Source organism: Lontra canadensis, unplaced genomic scaffold (assembly GCF_010015895.1).
Source record: "Lontra canadensis isolate GAN:19392208 unplaced genomic scaffold, GSC_riverotter_1.0 scaffold15, whole genome shotgun sequence".
Taxonomy (NCBI): Eukaryota; Metazoa; Chordata; class Mammalia; order Carnivora; family Mustelidae; genus Lontra; species Lontra canadensis.
The window spans coordinates 19,883,655-19,911,420 of NW_022631009.1; the positions used below are offsets into that span (position 1 = coordinate 19,883,655).

At 37.7% G+C, this 27,766-nt stretch overlaps 1 protein-coding gene across 9 annotated transcripts; it reads left to right on the plus strand.

The window, feature by feature from the left end:
* The first annotated feature begins 1,607 nt into the window (after nucleotides 1-1,607).
* FBXO43 (F-box protein 43) lies at nucleotides 1,608-27,239 on the plus strand. 9 transcript variants are annotated; one of them, XM_032858592.1, is made up of 6 exons: nucleotides 1,608-1,794; nucleotides 6,074-7,529; nucleotides 10,606-10,708; nucleotides 15,329-15,532; nucleotides 22,302-22,372; nucleotides 27,171-27,239. In XM_032858592.1, the coding sequence occupies exons 2-6, from the start codon at nucleotides 6,088-6,090 to the stop codon at nucleotides 27,190-27,192; spliced, it is 1,842 nt and encodes a 613-aa protein (XP_032714483.1). In that variant the 5' UTR covers nucleotides 1,608-1,794; nucleotides 6,074-6,087; the 3' UTR covers nucleotides 27,193-27,239. The 9 variants fall into 9 exon arrangements, 8 of the variants coding, with proteins under 8 accessions (XP_032714483.1, XP_032714484.1, XP_032714481.1 ...); XR_004382799.1 differs by lacking the exons at nucleotides 22,302-22,372; nucleotides 27,171-27,239 and adding an exon at nucleotides 13,264-14,342 and having other exon boundaries at nucleotides 15,329-15,379; XM_032858593.1 differs by lacking the exons at nucleotides 22,302-22,372; nucleotides 27,171-27,239 and adding an exon at nucleotides 15,796-16,149.
* The last annotated feature ends 527 nt before the right edge of the window (nucleotides 27,240-27,766 follow it).

Consider the following 27,766-nt stretch of genomic DNA (forward strand, 5'->3'; position numbering starts at 1 on the left):
AGCAGAGAACGACGATTGCAAATGCTGTCATGGAGCAAGGGCAAAATGGCTGTAATAGAGATTTGTTTGAAGAGCTAGAGAGGGCACTACTCACTCTATCTTGGTACGTGTGGGTATCTTCTAGACATAGCACCTTCTAGAGAGGTGCGATCTTGAAGCATGTATAATTTACCAGTTCCTTACCTTAAGTCCTACAGGTACCTGAAACTTAACAACCTCATACTAAATTAATCTTATTTTCTTCCAAATCTGTCCTCTGTGCTTCCTCAATCCCTGCCCCCATGAACTTGATTCTGCTAACAGAATATGTTGAGTCCAGGTTCTTCTCCAACCCCACTGGCTTCCAGAGTCATGCAATAGCTCCCTAAGTGGTCTCCTTGCAACCACCCTCACCTCTTTTCCTTCCGCTCTCCCTTCTGCCACCAGAGTGATCTTTCTAAAATTAAAATGCTCTGCAATGCTTAGAGGATCAACAGACTCTTAAATGCATCTGAAATTCTCCATGACTTGGCTTCTTCCCCTTCTCAAAAAAAAATTTTTTTTGCCCCTTTCTTCAAATAAATCTGAGTTTCTAGGTATAACAAACTATTTAGAGTTTGCCCAGCTATTCCAAGTTTCCTGCTCTTGCACATTTTGAGATTGAAATCACCTGTTATCTGACTTTTTAAATTGTCATTCATCTCAAAATCCACCTCAAATCATGGTCTTTATAAAGTTAGCCCCATCCCTTCTCCTTCCTTAGGGTTAGTTGATCCTCTTTCCTTGGTGCTACTACATCCCTCTATTACAGTGCTTGTGAGCCCCTTAAGGCCATAACTGTGCTGTGCTCATCTTTGTATTCCCAGTACCTCGCCTAGTGACTGGAAGACTTAGTGAGTTTGATATATTTCATTTTGGATGACTAAAGGGCATCCAGACAGAGAAAGAAATATCCAGTTGGAGGACAGTGGTGGTAGCTGCTATTATTGGCTTAAAAGTGATGGGAGAAGTTCTGCATAAGAATTATGTAAGCACATAATGGTAAAGTTAAACAAATGCTGAGGTAGGCCGTCTCGTTTAGGGAAAAGGCAGAGAAAAAGAAGCCAGAAAAAGGAGACTAGGAGGAAGCTGCCAAGAGTAGAAGGATGGAGCCTTGCATAGGTAGGTGTCCGGTGAATAATATAAAATACCCCCTCTAGCATAATCAAGCATAACCCCGTGTCGGGATGCTGTAACCAAGTTAGTCATACCCTTCAGACCTCATCCTGTGTATAGTTCTACTGCTAAAAGGCGTCGTTCGGTTTGTAACCTGCCTTTTATATCTCAGCGAACATTTTCAAGTGAATACTCGCCTGCATTATTTTTAATGCAGGACCCACTATAGGATTAGTGGCCTTTCTATATAATGCTCCCCGAGGTGAGAATGGGGTGAGGCGGAGCCCATGAAGTTAGAAAGGCCGGCTGAGCTTTGGGTGGGGGTGGAAGGGTGGGAAAAGGGAGGACGAGACCTCCTCTGGGGAAGCGGGAACACGGCCGCCGCCTGCAGGTCGAGGGGCGGCCGGCGGGGGCGCCGCGGAGGCGGAGGAAGGGGCGGCGCGGGGCGGGGCGGCGCGTAGCGGTTACTCAAGGCGGGCAGTTCAAACCGAAGGAGGGAAACGCGGCGGCCCCACGCGAACGTGGCGTGGGGGTTGCCATAGCCGGGCATCCCTGGGGGCGAGGCGGCGGCTTCTGCCCGGCGCTCCCAGCGGCGGCTGCCTGTCTCCCCTCCCGCCTGGCCCCTCGGCCCGGTCGGTGCGGGTGCGTCTCGGTCTCCAGGTGGGCGGGAGTGGGGGGCCCAAGTGTGTGCGGGCTTCCGGGAGGTCCCGGGTCCGGCCCCACTTTGCTTTCCAGGTGCTGGGACTAGAGAGGTGCCCGGAAGCCGATCTCTTACCCGCTCGCTCCGCTCCAGGGGACGCCCACCCACCCTCCGCCTTTCGGTGGCGTTCTGGGTCCTGGAGGCGGAGCCGAGGCGACCCCCGTTCCCCCGCTAGCTGGGCCTTGGGAAGGTCCAGGAGGGACGAACGGGGCCAAAGGACGCCCTGGTGAGACCGTTAACCCCCCACCCGCTGATAGCACCTTGGGGGAGTAAATGACAGCGGGGCGGCTTACACTGCATTTTCAGAAAACCCGAATTTGGGAAGGTTCCTCAGTTCCCAGACTAGCTGGAGAGAACAGCGTTATTGAAATTACCATTATCTGGAAAGCTGAAAGGAACTCAGAATCATTTAGGCCTTTTCATGTGTTAGGAATAATCCGTGCAGTATGTACTTTACGTATCTTTCAAATCTTAGCGGTCATCACGCTGCTGCACGTTCCAGTTGTCCAAACTAGAGTTTCTAAATGGTAATACTTTGGCATCAGTTTTAAAGGCAAAGTGAAAGATTTTCTTGTTTGGAAACTCACCTAACTGACATCTAAGAACTCAAGACTTACAGATGGTAAGATTTTCCACTTTAACAAATGAAAATTTGGTTTTAATATAGTTAAATAGTAAGTATTACATTCTCTAACTTGACAAGTGGTCTTCAATTGAATTATAGTTGACATACAATATTACATTAGTTTCAGGTGTACAGCATAGCAATTCTATATTTTTATACATTATGAAATGATCACTTTGATAGGTGTAGTTATTATTATCTAGTTATATACCTAGTATGATACATATCATTATTATATAATGTATATAAGTAATCTAGTATGATCTAGTTATTATCTAAGTTACTACAATATTATTCATTGTATTCCTTATGGTGTATACATTCCCAAGGCTTATTTATTTTATAACTGGAAGTTTGTACCTCTAATTCCCTTCACTTATTTTGACCACCCTTTACTCCCATCCCCTCTGGCAACTTGGGATTTGTTCTCTGTATCTATGAGTCTGTTTCTTTTTTGTTTGTCTGTTTTGTTTCTTAGATTCCACAGTAAGTGAAATCATATGGTATTTGTTTTTGTCTGACTTATTTCACTTAGCGTAAGACCTTATGAGTCCAGTCATGTCACAAAGGGCAAGATTTCATTCTTTTTTATGGCCGAGTAATATTTCATTGCATTATATGTACCACATTTTTATCAGTTCATCTATCAATGGACAGTTAGGTCTCTCCCATATCTTGGCTCTTTTAAATAATGTTGCAATGAACATAGAGGTACATATATCTTTTCAAATTAGTGTTTTCATTTTCTTTAGATAAATAGCCAGAAGTGGAATTGCTGGATCATATGATAGTTCTATTTTTAATTTCTAAGGAAACCACACAGTTTTCCACAGTGACTGCACCGATTTGCATTCCCAGCAGCGGTGCGTGAAGGTTCCTGTTTCTCCATATTCTTGCCAATTTTTTCTTTTTTTAGAACAAACAGAGGTGTGTTCTCAACACTCAGGAGCCTGGTGTTTAAAATATGAGTACCAAGGAGGCCCATTTGATTAATTAGTGAGCTGTTGAGTCAGTAAAATTAAGTAAGTCAATGGCCATTTCAAAATTTTGCATGAGTCTTTTAAAATGATTTAAAAATTAAGTTTTGAAGAACCAAGTTTTGTTTGAGACCAACATCTTGGGATAATAAAAAGATGGTCTTGATGACAGAAGAGAAAGCACATTGGAGGTAATTTCAGATGTATAGATGAACAGAAAAAAATTATTTTTTTCTTTACATGTGTATGTTTATATCAAGTGGCTTATGGGTGGTAGGGGGAGAGGATATCTGCCTTCCCATTCTGTTTCTAACAATTTGCTTGTTTCCCAAATTCTAGCATAGTGAGACACCTAGTGGTAAGGTAGAATAGTTACAATTGCTCTAAAATTTAAGAAGGATTTCTTGACCTAATTTTAACTTGCTTTGTAGACTGATTCTCAAAGAAGAGGAAATATTCATGGGTGGAGGTGCAATGTGAAAGCTCATTATATGTCACTAACTTAATATTTGGAAAACAAAATTGTCTTGAAACATAATACAAGTTATAGAAAGCAAAGTTTGATTATCTTGGTTGGTAAGCATGTACAGAAGATAGCAGTCATTCTTATGATCTCTGTGGTCTAGATCAGAAAATAACATGTATGAGATTTACCAGAATTGAATATAAGTTTAAAAGGTTGAAAAACACTTAGATATTTTTCCTAGTAGTAATCATCCCATGATCATTTTACCATAAAAAATCTTGTTTTGTGGTTGAAATAGCATTTGTTGTTGTTGTTGTTGTTGTTTTTAAGAACTCATTCACTTAAGCACTTAATTACTATGCATAAATATATTACTCATTCATAAATATAAACTCATTCACTTAGGCACTTAACTAACCTAAACATAAATATATTACTTTCCCCATTATAGACAACTAAAATATACTTTCCCGGGATCTTTTAATAGAGAAAAATCATGCATTTGGTCTGGAGAAAACTTTGAAAGAATGACAGTTTTCTTAGTGTTCTTTGAATAATCTGGAGAAATACCAGAAACTATGATAATTTTCTTCCTTTCACACCCTTTAAGATTTGAGTTTTGAAAAAGAAGGAATGTGATAATACTGTTAAGAAAAGATTGAGGAACAGACCTGTATCCCTGGGGCAAATAGTACATTATATGTTAATAAAAATAATTAATAAAAAATTAAAAAAATAAATTACCAGAGTTGACTGCTGAAAAGAACAAAACACTGAGGAGAAAAAAAAAATCAAAGAGAAAAAGTAAATTTAAAAAAAAAAAGAGAAGGTTGAGGAGTATTTCCTAGTGTCATTCCTTACACATATAATTACTGAATAATTCATTAAGTAATTACAAAGTAATTTACTTGAATTCTGTACTTGTAATTTCAAGAATATTATTAAGGGTGAGTTTCCCACAAAGAGTTGTCTGTTATCTGTGAATTCAAGCCTGCAACTGGACCTGATGTCTCAAAATATTTAGAAAATGAGACAAGAATAACATGCTAGGTTTGTAATGGCCTTGTATCTCTGAGGCGCTGGTTCATTTTGGTTAGCTCAAGAAGAATATTAGTAATTTATCAAACAGCCAAGGAGTCTTTGCAAAGTTATGCGTCTGGGAGCTCAGACCTTGAGAATGGTCATGGGGATTGGATTTCTGTGACAGGCCTATCTTACAAGTATGAATAACATTATCCTGGCATTGCTTGGTCAAGTTGCAGTCAAATCTTGTGGCAGCACTCATTTGACACATTTTCAAAAACTTGTTCAAAAATTGGCATAAAGTTTTTTTTTAAGATTTTATTTATTTATAGAGATCACAAGCAGGGACAGAGGCAGGCAGAGACAGAGGGGGAAGCAGGCTCCCCGCCGAGCAGAGAGCCCGATGCGGGGCTCCATCCCAGGACCCTGAGACCAGGACCCGAGCCAAAGGCAAAGGCCCAACCCACCGAGCCCCCCAGCGCCCCTGGCATAAAGTTTTTTAAACAGCTTTACTTAAATACCAGAACTTTGAAGGGAAATATCCAACTGACTAGATATAGGCCAGTATGAATAAGCTAGAATGTTAAAACTATTATTATGTTCTGTTAAAATCATAAGGTAATAAAATCTAAAAATGATGCTGCCAGATTTTTCCCTCAAGTGTAGTTTAAGAAAATATTTGTGCGTAGCACTTAGACTATGCTTAATCGAATTATCTGTGAATATGTATAACCCCCATATTTTGGTTTTTATGATGCTAAAAGTTGGGTAAAGTAATATACAAATGAGTATATAGTAGAGTAGATTTATTTTTTGTTTATTTTTTAAAAGATATTATATATTTACTTGACAGAGAAAGAGAGCACAAGCAGGGGGAGCAGGCAGAGGGAGAAGCAAACTCCTCGCTGAGCAGGGACCCCCCCACGTGGGGCTCCATCCCAGGACCCTGGGATCATGACCTGAGCTGAAGGCAGACACCTAACAACTGAGCCACCCAGGCGCCCCCTAGATTTATTTTTTAAAGTAACTTTTCTTATTGCCATAACATTTTCTATTATTATTCTTATTCCTAACAAGTAATATATTTTGGTATAAGCTGCTAGGCTACTCATTTCAAAGGAAGAATAAAATTTGTTTTCCCTTTGTAGAAACAGATTTGAAGATGTCAGAGAGACGTTCAAGTCAAGCTTGCCGTGGAGCCGGAAATGAGGTGGACCGTCCTGCTGTCAATTTCGAACACTCCAGCTTCAGAGACTTTTGCTCCACATCTTCATTTCAAGATAGTGGCTACAATGAGCTGTTACAACCTTGCAACTTTGATAATACAGATGAAGAATTTTTTGGAGAGAAAGAAAAAGGCCCAACATTAATCCATGAACATCCTGAAATTTCAAATCTGGGCTTAACTCATACTTTAGAATCTCCAACTCAAAAAAAGAGATTTTTCTTTTCTAGGAAGGAGAATGATAAAACTCCAGAACTTTGTGAAACCCCTAAAGTCAGTGGAAAAAAATGTTTACTGCGTAGAAGGTTGGACATATCTTTCTCTCTCCTAAAGGGGGACTTTGAATCACAAAGTAGTTCTTTAGAAAGTAGTATAAACCAAGTTCTCAACTTAGAAAAAAATATTCCAGGCAGTGCTTCAAGTTTTCCAAGACAAACCAGTTTTAGTCCTTTAGTTACTAGTTCTTTGAAAACAGAAGAAGCAACTTCCAGCAGTCAAAAATTGAGACTTAATTTTTCTCAACAGAAGACTTCCACAGTTGATGATTCCAAAGATGACTGTAGCCTATTTGAGGTTGAATGTATATCTCCGATTCAGGGTAATAGTTTTAAAGACTCTATCACACATGACCTTAGTGATAGCAGTCTATTTGTTAATGATGAGAATATATATCCCAAACTTCTGGGCTCTTCTGCTAGTGGAACATCTTATGGAACAAACAAAAACTTATGTGTGACTCCAGTAAGTAGTCTTGTAGCAAACATTAAATTTAATGCAAGTCAAAGGCTCTCTCCTACAGCTGAAGTGAAGGGCAATATTTCAACACCTGAAGACAGTGGTTTTAACTCACTTTGTTTGGATAAATCAGAAGATTCCCTCTCTGACCAGGAGGGTTCTTTTCGAGAACTTTGGAAACAAAAGGGAACAGTCAAAGTAGAGGACACCATAAAAAAGTCAAGGCATCTTCGAAGGCTGAGAAGATTGTCCACACTTCAGGAACAAAGCTCACAATCTGAGACAGAGAGGGACTCTGACTTGGAAGCAACACCAGCAGCTGCTTCAGACACCTCGGAGAATCAGCTGAGCAGTTACAATGAGATTTTAAGCTTTAAGAATTTATCAAAGACCCCAGCCTTGCAGTTAGTGCATGAGCTCTTCATGAGAAACAAAAGAAAAAGATTCCAGCAAACTGGTGCTCATGAATGGTTAGAAGAGAAGGATGGGGGGCAAATAGCCATACTACAGTGTGTCCTCGCAGGACTGATTGGCAAGAAAATGGGTATAGAAAAACTGGACATCTTAACAGAATTAAAATATAGAAATTTAAAACATATTCTTGCTATGGTTTTAGGTTCCTTGACTGCAGAAAACCTATGCAGGTAAGAAATAAAAATTTTTTTCTGAAGTAAAACTTCCTTCTTGTCACTTTTTTTTTTTTTTTTTTTTTTTTTTTACTTAAAGTTGGAAAGCTTTTCTATGAGTTGAGTAGTTGTCCTGTTTTTTATTTGTTTTGTTTTATTATTTCTGTCTTTGGTCGTCTTACACTTTATCAAAGTGTTTTGTGAGCCTCCTAATAGTGGTTTACTGAGCTTCCTAATAGAGCTTACTAATATGGTTACTTCTGTTTAAATTCTTGTTTTAGGGATGCCGGGGTGGCTCAGTTGGTTGGGGGTCCGACTCCTGGTTTTGGCTGGAGTCAGGTTGTGGGGTGGAGCTCTGTCTTGGGCTTGGATCTCAGTGGGGAGTCTTCTGGGGGGTATTCTCCCCCTGCCCCTCCACTCCAACCTCTGTTTCTCTCTCTTTAAAATAAATAAGTAAATCTCTAAAAAAAAAAATGAAATCCTGTTTTAGAAGCATCAATGTAGTCTTCTGGATAAAGTTCATGTCACTGTCATTTGGGAAGAGAGTTTCTAAATGTTGAACTTTAAATTTTCAAGATGGTAAGCTATATTCCACAAAAGTTATTTAATGATTTATTAGTTCATATCGTGTTTTCAGATTGCAAATTGTATTAAAGTTATGACACTTGGCCAGAAATAATGTAAAGTATTATGGTGACTAAGAAATGATAACATACAAAGGGTACCATTTAATTATTTTTTTTTTTAAAGATTTTATTTATTTATTCGACAGAGAGATATCACAAGTAGACAGAGAGGCAGGCAGAGAGAGAGAGAGAGAGAGAGAGAGAGAGAGAAGCAGGCTCCCTGCTGAGCAGAGAGCCCGATGCGGGACTCGATCCCAGGACCCTGAGATCATGACCTGAGCCGAAGGCAGCGGCTTAACCCACTGAGCCACCCAGGCGCCCACCATTTAATTATTTAATCTAAATTCTAGAATCCAAAATGATGGTTAGCTTTCATTTTAGGGCTAAGTTGTTCAAGAAACCGAGGGAATATGGATTAGTGCATTTTCATTACTAACAGGGCAGTGTAAGGTGGTTACTTTTGGGAATTTCAAGGAATTAGAAACTGCTGGATGCTGCTACATAAAGAGAAACAGACATTTAGGAGGACTGAGGACAGGAACTAGGGTTACAAAGACTAAAGTGAGACTGTGTTCATACTGGCAATTTTGGGGAGTTGCAAGACTATCAGAAGACAAGACCCTTGGGAATGCCATGGCTAGGAGGGAAGGAAGTCTGTAGAATAGGACTTCTGCAGGGCGACAGTTGGGGAAGGGTATGCAGGAGCATTTGTGAATTTGATTTTTGATAGAGATATGTCAAGAGTTTGGGTCATAGAATCCTTGCTGTTTTTATGGCTACTACTTCTATTAAAGCCCTCCTTCACCTTTCCTCCACAAATTATTTATAGGCCGTTGTAGAGAATTGTAGAATTTCATAGCTGGAAGTCTTTTGAGACATCTAGTCTATCACGTATTTTGAAGATGAGGAAACTGTGTTCCAGAGAATTTAAGTGACCTGCCAACAGTCATTCAAGGAGATAGGAATATATCTAGGTCTATAATTGAGCTCTCTGATTTTTTTTTTTTTTTTAAGAGAGGGAGAGGTAGGGTCAGGGGCAGAAGGAGAGAGAATCTTAAGCAGGCTTCATGCTGGGTGTGGAGCCCAATGCTAGGCTTGATCGCACAACCCTGAGATCATGACCTGAGCTGAAATCAAGAGTCGGACACTTAACTGACTGAGCCACCCAGGTTCCCCGAGCCCTCTGTTTTCCAATCTAATAGTGTCTCACAAACTCAAATTAAGATTTAAGGCCTTTCTAAATAAACTTGACCTAGAATGTACTTGGTGTAATCCAAGTGGGACATAGTGTACCTGTATGTATATGTCTTCTAAAAAATGTTTGAATGAGATAAATTGTTTAAGAAATCAAGGAGATGGCTGAAATATAGGAGGTTTATTTTTCTATGCTGTAGTATTTGGATAGAGACCAGTTAAAAACTTGGGTGATACTTTTGGGTGCTTGCTTGTGGGAACAGTTGATATTCAGTCATATTTTTGTAATTACCTCTTTTCCACAGCCCTCCAAATGCATAGTATTTGTACTGCAGAATGCATGTATAATGTTAGCAGAGTTGATTCTCGGTAATGTGAGAGATTATGGTCAGTTGAAATAACTGTGGCAAATACCCAATTGCATAGCTCATTTCTGCCCCATTAACAGGTGACTTCCTGCCTTTTCCTTCCCGTCAATCTGATATAAGACACATGTACTGGCTTAGGGAGAGGCAAGGCAATTGAAGTGGCCACAGTAACCGGAAGGACAGTATTATCTCCTTAAGAGCAAGCGAACTTTTTGTAATTGTCTGATCTTATTCCCTTTGATTTAAGTTAGAGTAATAAAAAAGACCAGATTAGCAGCTGAGAGATTATCTTTTCTTTCATAATTTGTATAGCCAAAGTTATTGATAAATGGGCAATCACTGGATATAATTGAGTTTTTTTGTTTGTTTGCTCTTTTATCTGCTTCATTCTTATCAACTTTGGTTTCTAAAACAGAAACTTTGTAGTGTTACCCATCATAATGATTGGCACTTAGTATGTCCATTGAATTATTGATAGTTCTAATGTTTGTTTAAACAAAATGATAAATTTGTTAAGTGCATTCGTAGGAGGAATAAACACCCCTTGCTCTGTATGGATGATAATCATTTTCTACACGTTGTGTTCCAAAGTTTTGATTTTAGTTGCACATTTGAATGTAAATCCTCTTAATCAGTCTCCCAGTGGACTTATATTGGCTTTATATGAAACTATGTTTTTCCTTTAACCATTTGTAAGATAATAACGTATTGATATAATGCTAGCATGTACTTAATATTTTAATGGGAATTCTTTTGTATGGTGAAACAATATGGGACAACAATGTAGGTCAAGTCATATTTTACTGTCCAAAATCTTTAAAACAAGTTTTTCTTATTAATTTCCATATGCAAAAATGTTAATTTTATGGAATATGTGCACTATAAAGACCAATGATTTTGTTGTAGTGTTTGGAAAGTGAGCAGAAATTGGCGTGAAATTATTGTTCAAGATAAAAAAGCAAATCGGAGGAGGAAATTCTATATCTCACAACTGAAAGCAGATTCTGAGGTAATGTATACAATATTTTCTCAAATGGATTTGTAAAAATAATAATCACAAATTGCCAGACAACCTAATTTGGTTTTCCTGCTATCTTTTAACCATTTTTCATTTAGCAAACATTCACTCATGGATGTTTTATCTCTCCCAAACTCCATTTCCTTCCAGTCTATAAGTGAAGTAGACTGCCCAGCATCAAGAGCGTCCTAGGGTTTGTTGTTGAAGTGTGTGTGCTGTTAGCAGGGTTTGAATACCAGGGCTCTGCCGGATCCTATTCATAATTAGATGTCCTTATAGCATTTTCTATCTAGTCTTTTGAGTGGATACTATGTGCCAATTGCTCAGATTACAATGGTGAACCTTTCTGAAATGGTGCCCACTCTCTTGGAGTTCATGCCCCATGGGTGATACAAATAAACAGGTGATTATAATATAAGTGTGTTAGGGGCAGCCCAGAGTTTTTTCTACCGGAACATCTTAAAGGGGCATTTGACACTTGGGAATCAAGAGAAGGCTTTTCAGAAGAAGCACAACTCTGCTGAGACCTGAAGGATGGAGTGAGTGGCTTACTGAGTGAAGATGGGGAGGAGTGTTTCTGTAGCATCGAGGAAGGCCTGGAAGTGAGTGAGTGTGGCAGACAAGCCCTGGTAAAGCATCATAAGCTTGTATTTTCTTGAAGATTTGAGAACCAGCTTTGAATTGACAGGAAAAGTTCTGCAGAAGCTGATTAATTCTTCTGAGTGACACTACTTTGTGCATCTCATAGACATCTCATAACTCTGGCACCCGTGTGTACTGTATATGCAACTTTCAGACCTTTCTTGGCCATCAGTATTAAGAGAAACCACAAGAGTTCACTCTCTCATCCTTGTTCTAGTAAAAAGCATTTAATGACATAAGTAAATTTCTAATTTGACAAAATATGATAATTGAGCTGACACATGGTTTAAACAAATATTAATACCTACATACAGATTAGTAGGTTTCTCATTATGATGAAATATCAGGGACTGCACCTAACTAAAATGTTGACTCCATTTTACTTTGAAGAAAAGTTTTAACCTTTTTCACCTATGACATTGTCTTATAGCTTATAGTTCCTGGCCACTTACCTGTTGCAGCTTCTGGCCCTGGGAGCTTATAATCGAGAAAATATAAATCGCCTTCTTAACTTCTGATCTTTTTAGAGTGCTGCTCTATGTGCTAAGGACTTATTTAAAAAACAGTTTTTTTTAAAGATTTTATTTATTAATTTGAGAAAGAGCAGCAGAGGGAGAGGGAGAAGTAGGCTCCCCACTGGGCAGTGAGCCAGACTCGAGGCGCTGGATCCTAGGACCCTGGGATCATGACCTAAGCTGAAGGTAGACTTTTACCCAACTGAGCCACCCAGGAGCCCCTTAAAAAGATAATTTTTTAAAAGATTTTATTTCTTTATTTGAGAGAGAGAGAGGGCACAAACGGGGAGAAGCAGGCAGAGGGAGAGGGAGAAGCCAACTGCCTGCTGAGCAGAGAGTCAGAGTGGGGCTGGATCCCAGGATTCTGGGATCATGATGTGAGCCAAAGGCAGATGCTTAACAAACTGAGCCACCCAGGCGCCCCCAAAAATTTTTTAAGCAAGCATCTATTAATATTAAACTGTTAGCTCCATGTATATTGTACATCCTACAAGGAAAGAAATGTGGTTGTGTTTGGCAACACTTAAGGTCATTCTAGATAAAATATTCTGTCTTCATCTCCTGGCCACCACTTCTTTGTTCCAACTTTCTTTCTTTTTTTTTTTTTTAAAGTATTTTTTTTTTTAAGATTTTATTTATTTGTCAGAGAGAGAGGGAAAGAGAGTGAGCACAGGCAGACAGAATGGCAGGCAGAGGCAGAGAGAGAAGCAGGCTCCCCGCCGAGCAAGGAGCCCAATGTGGGACTCGATCCCAGGACGCTGGGATCATGACCTGAGCTGAAGGCAGCCGCTTAACCAACTGAGCCACCCAGGCGTCCCTGTTCCAACTTTATTTCTTAAAGGACTATACTTTTTCCTTACTTGAACCTTTTTCTCTTACTATGGTTTGCTTTTTAATTTTTTTTTCAAAGTAAAACAAGTACATGGTTTAAAAAGTCAAATTGGGCTACAAGGCTTATAACAAAACACATTCTCTTGCCTGTCTCTTCCTACCCTTGATTCTTGCCCCAAGTTAATCACTTTCAATTCTTCATTTGTTCCTTTTCAGATTTACCTCTACATTTCTAAATAGCATGCCTTTCCTGCTATTTCTTCACTTTTTTTTTTTTTTAAGAATTTGTTCTCCAACCTCTCACCACTTCTACCACTACCTACCCACCCACCGACCGTCTCTCTGAACTCCTTTCTTCTTTTCTCCTGTCTCACTAATGTAACCACACCACTATTTGGGAGTGAATCAGAATTAGGTGCTGACATTATTAAGACTGTGTTGACGTTATGAGTTTTTGACAGCTGAAACATGCAGTACACTATGATTACACCTTTTTTCTATATAACTTTTTTTTCCAGAGTTAATAATTGCCTAGTTTCTTTCTTTTGTTTTGCTTAGTGTTTCTCTGTACAGATCCCCGATTCATCTTCTATTATCCACCAGAACTGGAAATCTCCTCTGTGTAAGTCCAGACAAATCAGGTATTCTTCCTGTTCCTTCCTCTCCCTAGAGACATCCTTCCTGGTGCACTTTGCCACCCTATTCTGATATGGACCGGTTGCTTTCCCCGTGAACTATCTTAATGTGTATCATTGACCCAAATAGAAACATTACAAGACAAACTTGTTTGATGGTTTTCCTCATACTTGTATAATGTCTCTGAAATCTCCTTACGTATAAAAGTTAGAAGGCAAACACCAGCTACGTGTCATAGGATCTCAATTTCATCTATTTGCTTTGCAGCCGTGAGAATGAGTGTTAAAATTGGGATACGCCTTTTCCATCGAATTTCTTAATTTACTGTATTCCTCACTATTTTCTTATAACCATGGAAATGAACAACCATACAGGGACTCCACTCTCACATTTAAATATCTTCCTGTAACATGATGTGACCATCTTTGAAAAATTTCGACCCTCACGAATATGTGCCTTGGTTGACTGCTTTGCCTCCTTTGCTCAGAGATGGAAGCACACGTTTTAAACTCTAGGAGGCCTGGGTTTAGACTGTTTTATTCACTTGGCACCTTTAGGAGTTCTATAAATATTTGTTAAATAAATGAATATTTATTCTGTAGCTGAAATGTGTTTCAACAATGTATCTCTATTCATTTTGTTGGTTCATACACAATCACTGTGTTTACCAACCACATCGAAATCCATCAAAATTTTGGTATGCTATTGTGTCGTGTTCTTGTGTCCTAGGCTGCAAGTTATTTATACAAATGTCCTATAAAGAAATGTATTGAGTCCTTGAAAAAGTTCATTTGTATTCATTCTAGTTTTAGAAAACCAATATTCATCCATTACACTTATGCCTATGTTGTTTTAACTGTTAATCACAGAATTTTTCACGACCAGCTAATCTTATTTCCTATATTTATCATTCTATAATTTCTCTTATTTTCTCTCTCCTTACTTTTAGGAGCCAGTTGTGGCAAAGGGAAACTATCAAGGGAGAGGAAGCACAGTTTTAGGTAGACACATGAGGAAATTCACTCTCAATACATTTTATTTTGCTAAATGTTCAAGAATGCCAATTTGTTAAAAAAAAAAAACAAAAACAAAAACAAAATCTTGTATTTTTCCATTATCAACCTGAACAAAATAGAGGGCTTATTGAAAATATTTCTAGGCTGAATATTTAAGTAATGTGGAAATCCAGTTCAGAGAAGAGATACCTTTTTTCTCCTTTTAAAATACCAAAGATTTTTTTATTAAAATGTAAGTATAAAAATGATTCCAGTACTTACACATATTGTAAAAACTAACTAAACTAACTAGATTTCATGGTCTAACCAGGCCCATTATTCTTCTGACATGTGGCTAAGGTAAGAAACCTTCAAAGAATTCCATGATACCCCATAGCAAACTTTACAAAGATTTGCCTCTTCTTAAACCTTGACTTAAACAATGAATCTTGGAACACCGAAAAAATAAAATAAATCTTTAAAAAAAAATTAAAAGTTCAAAAAACCAAAAAACAAACCTTGACTTAAAAGAGGGGTTTGGCCAACTCTAGTCTGTGGGCCAATCCTGTCCATCATTTCTGTTTTTAAAGTAAGTTGCTTTGGAACACAGCCTTGCCCTTTCATTTACATATCACTACAGCTTCTTTTGCTAAAATGGCAGTTGAGTAGCTGTGACTATCTGGCCTGCAAAATGTAAAATATACCCTATTTGGCCCTTTTCTGGAAAAGTTTGCCAACCCATGCCTTAATCAGAAAAATAACCAATCATGCAAGCTTAAAGCTAACATTTTTGTTTTAACATTGTTCCTCTATATTTCTTTGACATTTAAATGTTAGATAAGAGATTTTTCATCTAAAAAGGAAAGTTTAGGGAGAAAATTCTAGTGGAATTTAGTGTGAAATCACTTTCGGTGTTTAAATACACGTGCATCAGAAAACTGTTCTGGAACTTTTGATATTACGGTACTGATCCTTCTTCTCCTTTACTGCAGGGAGCTAGAGTAAATGTTGAGGATGCCGCCACTAGGCTCCATCTTTTAAATCGATCAGCTTTAAGATCCGTGCAAGCTCAGGCTAAGATACCAGGTTTTCAGAAAGGAGAAGTTTCAACATTTTCTCCTTGGGGAGAAGTTTTGACACCTATAGCAAGTTCTTCTGTTACCCCCTTAAGTAGTAAACAGGAAGCATATGTTAAGGTGAGTATTTCTCATAAGTTATTAGAAATAAATATTTAGAGTTTGAAATAAAGTGATTCTCTGGATGAAATTGGAAGATTTAGTGTGTATGCTCTCACTGCAGGTTGCCAAAACACTATTTATTGATGAAGCCTTAAAACCTTGCCCCAGGTGCCAATCCCCTGCTAAGTACCAGCCATATAAGAAAAGGGGACTGTGTAGCCGCACAGCCTGTGGTTTTGACTTTTGTGTGTTATGTTTGTGTGCTTACCATGGGTCTGAAGAATGTAGTAGAGGAGCAGCAAAGCCAAGAACTAGAAAAGATGCTCTTCCAGGAAGTGCCCAGAGTAAGCGGAATTTAAAACGCCTTTAAAGAGACTCTCAAATAAAAGAAGCATTCCCCGTAAACAACGTTTTGTCTGACTTAAAATTATGGCTATTTTGAAAGCATGCAACATTTCCCATTAATGACAGATGGTGATTTATTTCCTCTTTTGTATATATCATAATCTATGTCTGTATTCTTTAAAGTGATGAGTTTGAAAAAATTTTTATTTTACTGTGTCACATTTTCCCATTTTAGTAAGTGTTTTTAAATAAAGAGTTTTTAATGTTATATATATGTATTTAACTGTTTCATGTAACCTTTGAAAATTGTGCATTTCATCACTCTGTGTTGAAATGTTCTTCAATCACTTTTTAAAAATAGTTTTCCAAGTAATATTACAAATTTTAAACTTGAGACAGATGGCCTTATAGATTTGGAAAATAAGTATTTGACTAAAATGAAATATAAATAAAATGTTTTCAGACGTTCTATTGAATTTACTCTATAATTTCAATATTTTAATTTAGTGAGTATCATATGTGAGCAGATTAAATAAAATTTACTTAATGATTACTAAGAAGACATAAAAGTAACTTCTTAGACATAGATTGTTATTCAGAATGAGAATCTCAGTTAGTAAATCCTTATAAGTCATGTACTTCATTTAAATACTTTTTAAAATTCCAGAACTATAATCACAGATTCCATTTGTTTTCTTTTTTTAAGATTTTATTTATTCATTTGAGAGAGAGAGCATGAGAAGGGAGAGGGTCAAAGGGAGAAGCAGACTCCCTGCTGAGCAGGGAGCCTGATGCAGGACTCAGTGTTGGGGCTCCAGGACCATGACCTGAGCCAAAGGTAGTTGCTTAACCAACTGAGCCACCCAGGTGCCCCTCCATTTGTTTAATCTAGGCTCGGTATCAGTATTGTGACAAATTTGGACTAGCTAGGAAAGATTGTTGTTGGGTTTTTTTTTCCTCAACAGTTAGTTTTGGGTTGGGTTTCTTTTTGTTTGTTTTTAAGATTTTATTTATTTATTTGACAGAGAGAAACACAGTGAGAGAGGGAACGCAAGCAGGGGGAGTGGGAGAGAGAGAAGCAGGCTTCCCACTGAGAAGGGAGTGCCATGCAGGCTTGATCCCATGACCCTGGGATCATGACAGGAGCCAAAGGCAGACCCTTAATGACTTGAGCCACCCAGGTGCCTCTGGATTTGGTTTCTTAAATAACAAAATTTACTGAATTATTTATAATGTACCACTTTCCGAAAATGATTGGGGGTAGCATGTTCCATTTATAGAATAGAAGCAAGAAAGAGCTAACTTCTATTGTTGAACAAATTGCTACGACCAGCGGAAATTTGAAGACAGTTTCATATTTGTTTGTCTTGAGGTAACCAATGTGTGTATATCTCTGTGTACACACTATACACACAGATTTAAAATGTAACTCTTCTTTTTTTTAAGATTTTTTATTTATTAATTTGACACAGAGAGAGAGATCACAAGTAGGCAGAGAGACAGGCAGAGGCAGAGGGGGAAGCAGACTCCCCGCCGAGCAGAGAGCCTGATTCAGGGCTCCATCCCAGGACCTTAAGATCATGACCTGAGCCGAAGGCAGAGACTTAACCCACTGAGCCACCCAGGTGCCCCTAAAATGTAGCTCTTCCTATACAGTATTTTAATAAGATAATTTAAAAGTGTGAATTGGGTATAGATACATTTTTTTTGTTTTATTTAAAAGATTTTATTTACTTATTTTAGAGGGTGGAGGACAGGTGAGTAGGGCTAGAGGCAGAGTGAGAGGGATAAGCAGACTCTGTGTGGAGCCCGATATGGGGCTCTATCCTACCACCCTGAGATCATGACCTCAACCAACTGGGCCAGCAAGTCACCCTCAGATATAAATATTTTGGAAAAATCTGTCTTAAATTTTAATTTGTTGTTTAACTCACTGAAAATTTTAGCTGCTAAATATTACATGTTATCTATATGCTTTCTAATTCCACAAAGAATTTTTGGAGGCTAAATATAAATATAAGTAAGTTGTCAGTTGTCTTTAATAAGTTACAAAGTCTGTACATTTTCTATCAGATTTTCTGATTCAGTTGATTCTAATCAAGTTGAGTTCTCAGTGTCTGCTTAATTTCCTGAGGTATCTTCCACATCAGGGTCAATATACTTACTAACAATGTTAATAAATATTGTTAATTAAAGTTTCTTTGCATTTAGAAAACTTGTTCCCAGTCCTGATTCTTTTGATTTATGAAGACAACTCTTTGATTTAGTTTGACTGTCTTTGACCTCTCTTTCTGGGGCTTAGATCAGATCATATCCTCTTCTGTCATATGAACATTTTTGTTATTTTATGCTCTTGATTTCTGCCTGGCCTAAATGACATTCCAGAAGTGACTTTTTTTTTTTTTAAAGATTTTATTTATTTATTTAACAGAGAGAGAGATCATAAGTAGGCAAAGAGGCAGGCAGAGAGAGAGGGGAAAGCAGGCTCCCCGCTGAGCAGAGAGCCCAATGAGGGTTTGATCCCAGGACCCTGAAACCATGACCCGAGCTGAAGGCAGAGGCTTAACCTACTGAGCCACCCAGGCACCCCCAGAAGTGACTTCTTAAGTTGTAAACATCACAGATCCAGCTTCATGGTATGCTTTTTTAAAAATGAAATGCAAGATTTTCTATTTTATATAATTTAAAATGTTTATTTCCCAATGTCCTATGGATTTTTATTATTCTATTACAGAAAATGAAAAAGGAAGGACAAGCATTTCTTTTGACTCTTTATACTTGAAATTGTCAGCATTGCACTGTAAGGATCTGGACTCCTATTTCCTGTCCATTAGGGAACTAATGATTGTTTTGTGTGGTACGATCCTCCTGCCCCAGTAGTGTGATCACCTTTGTGGTCTTGTGGCTACTCAGTCTATTCCAATGTAATATTTTATCTTACTCTGCTGTTGAAAATGTAGATTTTACCACATTTCATTTTAGAAATCAATAATATCCATGTATGTATTCTTGTCTACAGCAGGTACTGTTAGCAATGGAGTTTCACATGTTTTATATTTCTAGTTTTGATTGGGATTTGAGTACTGTGATCAAGTAGTTATGAGTAAAATAGTATAAGGACTTAATACCACATATTCTAATGATTTCATAATAAAAATTCTGAAGAAAAAAGATCAGAGTAGGAATTCCAAAGGTAAACTTTTTATTGGTAGGCTTTATATTTGTGATGGGGTTAAGAAGTAGGTTAACTGGAAGAAAATCATCGGGTATTCCTGAATAACTTTAGTAAACAAAGGCTTTAGCTATCCAGAATATAATCGGCATTCTCATTATTGTGACTGATGATGTACTCTAGTAGCTGACTGGAGCTATCACCTCAGGCTGTCTGCTCCTGTAGTGCCCTGTGCTTTCCCTGTCACAGGACTGAGTTTACTTTATTCAGATCGTTTATTAATTTTCTTTCTCTGTGAGACTATCAGCTCCAGAAGACTGGAACCATATCTTATTTGATTTAAATACTGTTGCATCCCTAGCACCTCGCCCAATGCCTGGCAAGTCGAAGGTACATAGTAAGTATTTATTGAATGAGTTGATTTTTTTAGTGCGACTAGTAATTTTTATCAAGTAAACCATTACAACTCAATCCTAATGATCTGTTAATTTCATAATATTTGATCTTAGTGATTAATGCTTCATTACACAAAAAAGTGAGATCAAAATGATTTCTTTTTTAAATTTTAAAAAATATTTTATTATTTATTTGACAGAGAGACACAGGGAGAGAGGGAACACAAGCAGGGAGAGTAGAGGGAGAAGCAGGCTTCCTGCCAAGCAGGGAGTCTGATGCAGGGCACGGCCCCAGGACCCTGGGACCTGACCCAAGGGCAGATGCTTAACAACTGAGCCACCCATGTACCCCCTAAATTATTTCTTAAATTGCTTCACACATGTAATCAGTTGACTTGTTTGATTTACTCCTTTTAGCTACTGTTCTTACAGTTTGTTAGAGTGTAATGGAAAGAACGATAAACTAGGAGTCAAAAAGCCGGAGTGGGTATTCTAAACTACTTACTAGCTGTACCCTTATGCAAATCACTTAGTGATTCTGAGCTGATTTCTTCTGTCTATAAATGAGAGAAATTAAGAGAGTTGATCACTGTTGAAACTCTCACTGTTGAAAGTGTTACAGTAATCTCTATGCTATGCTTTTGGCTAAATATGGATAGAATAAAACAAAATACCATTTGTGGGGCTAGAATATATGATCTTGATATCTTTAACATTATGCTGAATGAAACTATAAAGCCAGCCTCTAACTTGCTTGTAAAAAATGCCTGCTTAAAAACAAATTAATCTAAAACAAACAGACAAATTCATCTAGGGACACCTGGGTGACTCAGTCAGTTAAGCCTCTGTCTTCCGCTCATGCTCATGTCCTGATTCCAGGGTCCTTGGACAGAGTCCCACATCAGGCTTCTTGCTCAGCAGGGAGCCTGCTTCCCCCTCTGCCTGCCACTCCCCCTGCTCAAGCTCTCTCTCCTTTCTCTCTCCCTGACGAACAAATAAAATCTTAAAAAAATTCAACTAACCATAAACTGAGTGTTTACTCTGTATAGACATTGTCCTAAATCCCTTGTGTGTTAACTCATTTATTCCTCACATTGACTCTATAAGGCAGTTATTATCTTATTCCTCTTATATATCAGGAAGTCAAGAATCAGGTTAAATAATCTAAGATCATTCAGATAACAAGTGAGGGAGCCAACATTCCAACCAGAGGTAGTCTGCCACTTGTATGATAAGACTCTGCAGAATCCCTGTTGATAAATTCAATATGCATATAATTACCATGTCTTAAATGGAAGATTGTTTTGCCATTAAAGGAAAATCTATTGGTATGTCAGGAAAAAAATTCTAACTTAAAACAGTTCTGCCCTAAAGTAGTTCCTTAGCTCCGTAGTTCCTCACAACTTTGTAATTTGGAAAACTAAATAGATTGCACAAATATACTATTATCTGAGAGCTCCGTTCCAGAGAAAGGCTACTGCTCCAGTCCCAAGGTCTTTGTAATTAAAGACACAAGTCATGAAAAATAAGTATTAACACATTCCAGTCATCACTACTTTTTTGATTATTGAGTGAAAGTAGTAAGAAAAAATTTACCAGTTATTGATAAGTCTACTCTGTGTTTCCAAGAAGATTCCAATATAAGGTTAAATTGTATGATTCAATCATTGAATGATTAAATTTGGCACTTCATTTTTGTATTTTTTCTCAGTGCTTAATAAGAACATAAGGGAAAGGAGGAGCAAACAGTTAACCTTCTACTGGTTTAGGATAATCTATCTTTCCCCACTGTCGTCTGCCCCCTTGACAGTCTTGTTAGCTAATGGATAGGAATATTTTTTCTATTTTGACTTCTACTTGTCTCCAGGAAAGACAGGAATTTCCTATTTTTCATTCCCTAGTTTGGAAAATAAATGGTCAGAAACTTGTCATAATTGATACAAAGAGAAAAAATACTTTAAAAGTTACCTGATCATTTAGGGGCCCCTGGGTGGCTCAGTGGGTTAAAGCCTCTGCCTTTGGTGATCTCAGGGTCCTGGGATCCAGCCCAGCCTCGGGCTCTCTGCTTGGTGGGGAGCCTGCCTCTCCCTCTCTCTGCCTGCCTCTCTGCCTATTTGTGCTCTCTGTCTGTCAAATAAATAAATAAAATCTTAAAAAAAAAGTCACCTGATCATTTAATACTAGCATTTTTATGGGCACAAATATGGACGTTTACAATTATTTCAGATATTTAAATACTTCATAAAGTCTATGGATTCGTTGGAAATGATTTAAGGGTAGGAGTGCTATTGAGAAAATAGTTTTGATACTTAGCATGGTGTAAAGCTAAGTTTTTCCATTACCTTTGTTTAATTTATGATTCACAAAATGACAAAAATTTACTGAACATTTTCAACATTTGGTCTCTTGTGTTTCTTGGTTGAATTAAATTATTTATATGGCCTGTTTTAAATTATGTCCCTTAGGGATGGTGTAACATATACAGAAAGTACTTTAAATGTCTTAAAATATGGAAATAACACATTACTGTTTCTGTGTGAAAGGGAAGTATTTCAAAGATCACACTAAACATTCCACAAGGGGGCATCAAAGACTCATTTATGGTGCTTTTGGCCCTTCTTCAAAAAAGTTAATTAACTTTTATATATTTGACAATAATGTACTGTGACATTGCCAGGTAGAGGAACGTGTTCCTTGACTCAATTTTAAAAATGCATACAGAATAAATTTACTTAATAGTTATTACTCAGAGTTACTAATTAAAATATTTTAGCTGGTTTGCAAGATTGCTCTGTTTCCTGGGATGACTTTTAATAGAACACCTTCTTGGCGGGTGGGTCTGTGCCTTGGCCATCTGTATTTACTTGCCCAACAGCTCTGCCCTCCTGGCTCCCTCTTCATTGACAGTGGAGCCAGAAGAGTGGAAGGAGCAGTAGAATCATGGAGGTGAGTTCTGGTTTTGAACGATGGTGGCGTGCTACCAATTACTTACTTCTGGCATTCTCATTTCTGCAGAAAAGTGGTGCTTGCTTGGTTCAGGTCCTAATCACAGTCTGCCCTAGATTCTGTAAATGCTTCCTAACAGGTCTCTTTGCTTTTACTTTGTCCCCATCTAAATCTGTCCTAAATAGCCATTGCCAGGTTATTTGTACTAAAATGTGGCTCCAATTATATTGCTTCCTATTAAAAATGTAGCTGAATTTAGGATCTCCTAATGGTTCTAACTTTCTAGCAATCTCTCTCACCATTCCACTCTGTACACTTTGTTCTGGCCAAATTAGACTCCTTACTGCTTCCTAAATTTCCCCTCTGATTTTCCCATTCCCCTCTCTCTTGCCATACTAAATCCCATTGAACCCAGCTAATCCTTAGTTCTTTCCATGAATCATCTTCGACAATCTCTCCAACAAAATGAAATTTTTACTTTCTTTGAATCTAGTGTTTATGTCTTTCTTGTACTGTCTCTGACATCTCCTTTTTGTGTTAGATTCTTATAATCTTAAAAATAAATAAATAATGAATAAATAAATAAACACATTCCTGTAGTCTTCCCCCATTAGCAAGTTCCTTAAGAGCAGAATGTCTTTTTTCACCTCTCTACCTCCTTTAGCAGAATGTCTTATACATGATAGATGATAGAGCAAATATTAATTGAATTGTTGAATTAATGATTGTCACATGATATGATAATGAACCATATAAAAATGATATTCTGAGTGGGAATTAAAATACGTACATATGTATAAGTGTATATATACATTAGCTGTTAGGGGCAGAGGATATTGCCTTTAGAGGTGAAATATGCATCACTTTAGAATTATATGGTAAAAAACTACCCATGCAGAAAGTTAACAATGCGACATTTAAATTTTTATGTGCTAGGGCAGCAAAGATATTTTTGTGTTGGCATTCAAAAGAAGGAAATATATATTCAAGACATTGCGCTTATATTAAATAAAGGAAGAAAAGTAATTTTCCTTTTTTTCCAGCTTGAGATAAAATTGACATAGAGCGTTGTGGACATTTAAGGTGTACAACATTGATTCTATACACTTCTATATTTCACAACAATCACCACCATAGTGTTAGCTAACACCTCCATCCCATCACATGATTACCATTTTTTTTCTGTGATGAGAACATTTAAGATCTACTCTCAACAACTTTCCAGTATAGTTGACCCTTTAACAACATGGATTTAAACTGGTTGGGTCTACTTTTATGTAGATTTTTTTTTATATAGTAAACTATTGTCAGTATATTTTCTTTCTTATGACCTTCTTAATATTTTCTTTTCCCTAGATTACTTTATTATAAGAATACATTATGTTATTCATAGAACATACAAAATATGTGTCATTTGACTGTTGATATTATCAGTAAGGCTTCTGGTCAACAGAAGGCCATTAGTAGTTAAGTTTTGGGGAAGTCAAAAGATATGTATAGAAAAAAAAAGATACATGTGGATTTTCAGCTGTGCAGAGGGGTTGGTGACCCTAACCCTCACATTGTTTAAGGTTCAACTGTATTCTATATTTGTAAAAACTGCAACATCCTGGAGCAATATTAGAGTTTTAAAACTTTAACTAGGGAAGGGTTAAAAATGGAATTATCTCATCAGTTTGTGCAAGAAGCAAAGTAATGTAATGGAATATATTGACAATTATAATTAATCTAAACCAGCAGGTCCAGATGGTAGTTATCTTGGATAAGTTAAGAAATTGCCTAATGAATGTATTAAACTAATTATATTCCTTTTTCAAAAAATCATGAACTGTTAAGAAATAGAAAAAAATGCTCTTTTCTAGTTAAATGTGATACGAATGTGGGCAGTTGTTATCAAATATAGATATGCAATTTCACAAAAAGGAAAGATAATGTTTATCAAAAAGAGAATGGAAATAAACAACATATAAATTTTGTGATTTGTGTTTCTGATCTTGCCGCAAGGGCAGTTACTTTAGGGACTGAGGTGGGGGTTGGTATAATATGTTACTAGACGTTGAGTTGCCATCCATCTCCTAGGAAAAACATTCTACTACACTGTTCTGTCAGTCTGGTTCTTGTGTGTGTAAAAATTAAAACATGGTTTAGCTATGTGGAAATAAATGAAAACAACCCAGAGAAGAGCAAGCAAAGGGCATTTATTCAGAGCTTGCTCTGGCAAGGGAGTCAGCCACCACCATATGCTTTTGGTAGAGACTACAAGGCAGGCATGAGGGGGAAAGCTGTGGAGTGGAGAAAGGGGAAGATTCAGGTGTGTTCTGACCGAAGGTTGCTGGCCTGGGGGCTAACTGTAATCTACAGGGCATCCTATGTGATTGGTTGGGAAGTTTTTTTGCTTTCTCTGGTTGGTCCTTAACCAGAAATAGGGACAAAAATTAGGGAAACTGACAGTTACTGACCATGACTTGACCATTCTGGGTCTACTGCTGTAGAGGCTGTGGTTTGGTTTCCAAGACTGGTTGCTGCAGAGATTTGAGAGAGTTTTATTGGCATATATGGTCTGGCCGTTGTCCATTTGTATATTCAGACTCATTACCATTAAATGAGACTCATTACCATTAAATCTCATTACCATTAAAAATTAAAATCACAGGGATATAAATTTCAGCCTTTGGTATTATTTCTGTTCACATTGAGAAAAGTTTAGAACTAGGCTTAAGTGGGACCCTACCACATCAAATTCAAGAAAAGACTAGTACTTCTAAATCATTAAACAGGTATGATGCCTGAAATCATGCTTTTGGTAGTACACACACACACACACACACACACACACACAGTACCATATCTCTTCAATAGTACTTGGGAGAATCATTGAATAAATCCTTGCAGCTTCTCCTCCTGAGCAGGCCACAGACTAGCCCTAATGCAAATAAACATTTGCAATTTAGTCAGCCCTTGAAACATTTGGTTTCAGGCTCACCTCTGAAACCTGATCATTTTTCTTTGTCCACAGCAGCTTAACATGGTATCGCTTCTGTCCCATGGTCATGTTGGCTTCTCATTAACAGTTTTAGCTGTTTTTCAGGGAGACTGAGATGCTCTCCAGAGTTCCCCAAATTGAACGACAGGTGTATTACACAGTCTGTTTCTAAATAAGGCCCTCTTGAGCACATCCTTCAAACTTCCTAATGATATGTCCAGAATCAGAATAAACAGAAACTTAATTTCATTTATGTCGATACAATTCCCATCATAAACTTTTGGTTTTGGACAGCACCCCCTTTCAACAATGATACAGACCAATTGTAAAAAAAAGGCGTTTCTGGAAAAATGAACTAGTTGGGGGGCAGAGACAGAATAAAATATTTTTAAAAGTAAATTAAATCTAGTCATCAGGAAATGCACATCAATCCCACCAAGAGATAACCACTTCACACCTGGTGGGATGGCTATAATAAAAAAGTTAGATGATAACAAATGTTAGTGAGGACGTAGCGATACCAGAACCCTTAACTCACCACTGGTGGTAATATAAAATGGTTCAGCCAATACGGAAAACAGTGTGACACTTCCTTGAAAAGCTACACAGAGAGGCCAAACAAAGAGTAGATTACCCTCGGCCCCAGCAATTCCACTCCTAGGTATATATAACTTAAGAAAGTGAAAACATATGTCCACATAAAAACTTGTACATAGATGTTCATAGAAGCATTACTCATAATAGCTAAAAAGTAGAAAACCCAATGTTTACCAACTGATGAATGGACAAACTGATATATCCACACAATGGAATATTATTCAGCAATAAGAAGGAATGAAGTACTGATTCATGCCCCAATATGGATGAAACTTAGAAACATGCTAAGTGAAAGAAACCAGTCATGAAAGCCCAACAGATGGTGTGATTCCATTTATCTGAAATGTCCAGGACAGGAAAATACATAGAGGCAGAAGATAGGTCAGTGGTTGCTTAGGGGTGGGCGAGGGGATAACAGCTAAAGGCATTGGGCTTTTTTTGAGGCAATTAATGTTCTAAAATGGATTTTTTGATATAAAATGATAGTTGGATGACTTTGATTATATTAAAAATCATTGAATACTTTAGATAGATGAATTGTATGATATATGAATTACATTTCAATAAAGCGATTACAAAAAAATTAAATCACCAAAACATTAGAATAACTTATAATCTACACATGTGGATTCAAGTTACGGTCTTTGTGATTCTTGGGTTGTTTTTTTAAATCGCGTGAGAATATTTTTAGAGGGAAAGGTTGCATAGCAGTGTTGTTAAAGAGCAAAGGCTTTGGAATCAGACTTGGATCAACTTGCGGCTTCAACACTTTAAAGCTGTTTGTCTTTGAACAAATTATCTCACCTCTGGAAGTCTCGGTTTCCTAGATTGTTGGGAAGAATAATACCAGTGTCTTAGGGGTATTGTTAGAGGCCCATAGTTAAGTGTGCAATGTTAACCACACTTGATGACAAAACAATTGACTTCTTATTGGTGTGGTTATCTGAAACAGGGATAAACAGATCTTTTCTGTGAACAGGGCACAGTGTGGATTGATTGTAAGGCAGAGAAGATATTCCAATGAATATGTACTGAGTGGCAGGCATTCAGTAAGGGTTGCTGGGGTTAGGGGTTGGGGGTAAAGTAAGACGGTTCTCTTTCGATCCCCAGGAATTTACTGTCTGCTAGATGGCATTGGAGGTAGTGGGCATACCTCTCTGTACAGATTATTTTAATATTAATATGGTTTTAAGATCGTCGTTTTTACCAAATATACAGGAACAATAGGAGAGGCCAATGAAAGGAATTCATAGGAAGCTACAGTAGGGAAGATGACAGTTAAACTGAGTACTGAAGAATGAGAAAATTTTGCTTGAAAAATGCCAGAAGAGCTTCCCTAGCAGCAGAAACAGTGCAAGCAAATAAATACCTAAAAGGCCAGCTCTCAAATTTACATCTCCTAACTTCCAGGTGTCTATAGCAACTGCAAATTCAGAATCTTCACTTGTAGGGCTCATACACTTCTTAAACTCTCCCCATCTACATTCTCTAGAATGAGTGATCCTTTTCAAATAAAAATATGATCATAGTACTTCTCTGCTCAAAATTTCTATGGTTTGCATTTCACTTGGGATGAAAGCTGAGGTCCTTACAAGAGCCAACCAAACGTTCCATGGTTTTTTGCCTCACGCCTCCCTTTGCCCTTCTATTTGCTTCCACTACTCACCCTTGACTTCATTTGGCCCTCTGATTTTGTTTGGTCCAAGTAGTGGTTTATAGTTTTATTTTTCTCTCTGTCTTTGTACTATTGAAAAGGCAGTAACTATAACTAGGCACGTACTGTGGTTCCTTGCTCTACAAGCAACCACTGTCTG

Excerpts from the sequence above, each read along its gene's own strand:
- FBXO43 (XM_032858590.1), top strand. The coding sequence starts at position 6,088 with ATGTCAGAGAGACGTTCAAGTCAAGCTTGCCGTGGAGCCGGAAATGAG. Across the intron at positions 10,709-15,328 it reads AACTGAAAGCAGATTCTGAG|GGAGCTAGAGTAAATGTTGA; the intron begins GTAATGTATACA and ends CCTTTACTGCAG. Across the intron at positions 15,533-15,635 it reads AACAGGAAGCATATGTTAAG|GTTGCCAAAACACTATTTAT; the intron begins GTGAGTATTTCT and ends CTCTCACTGCAG.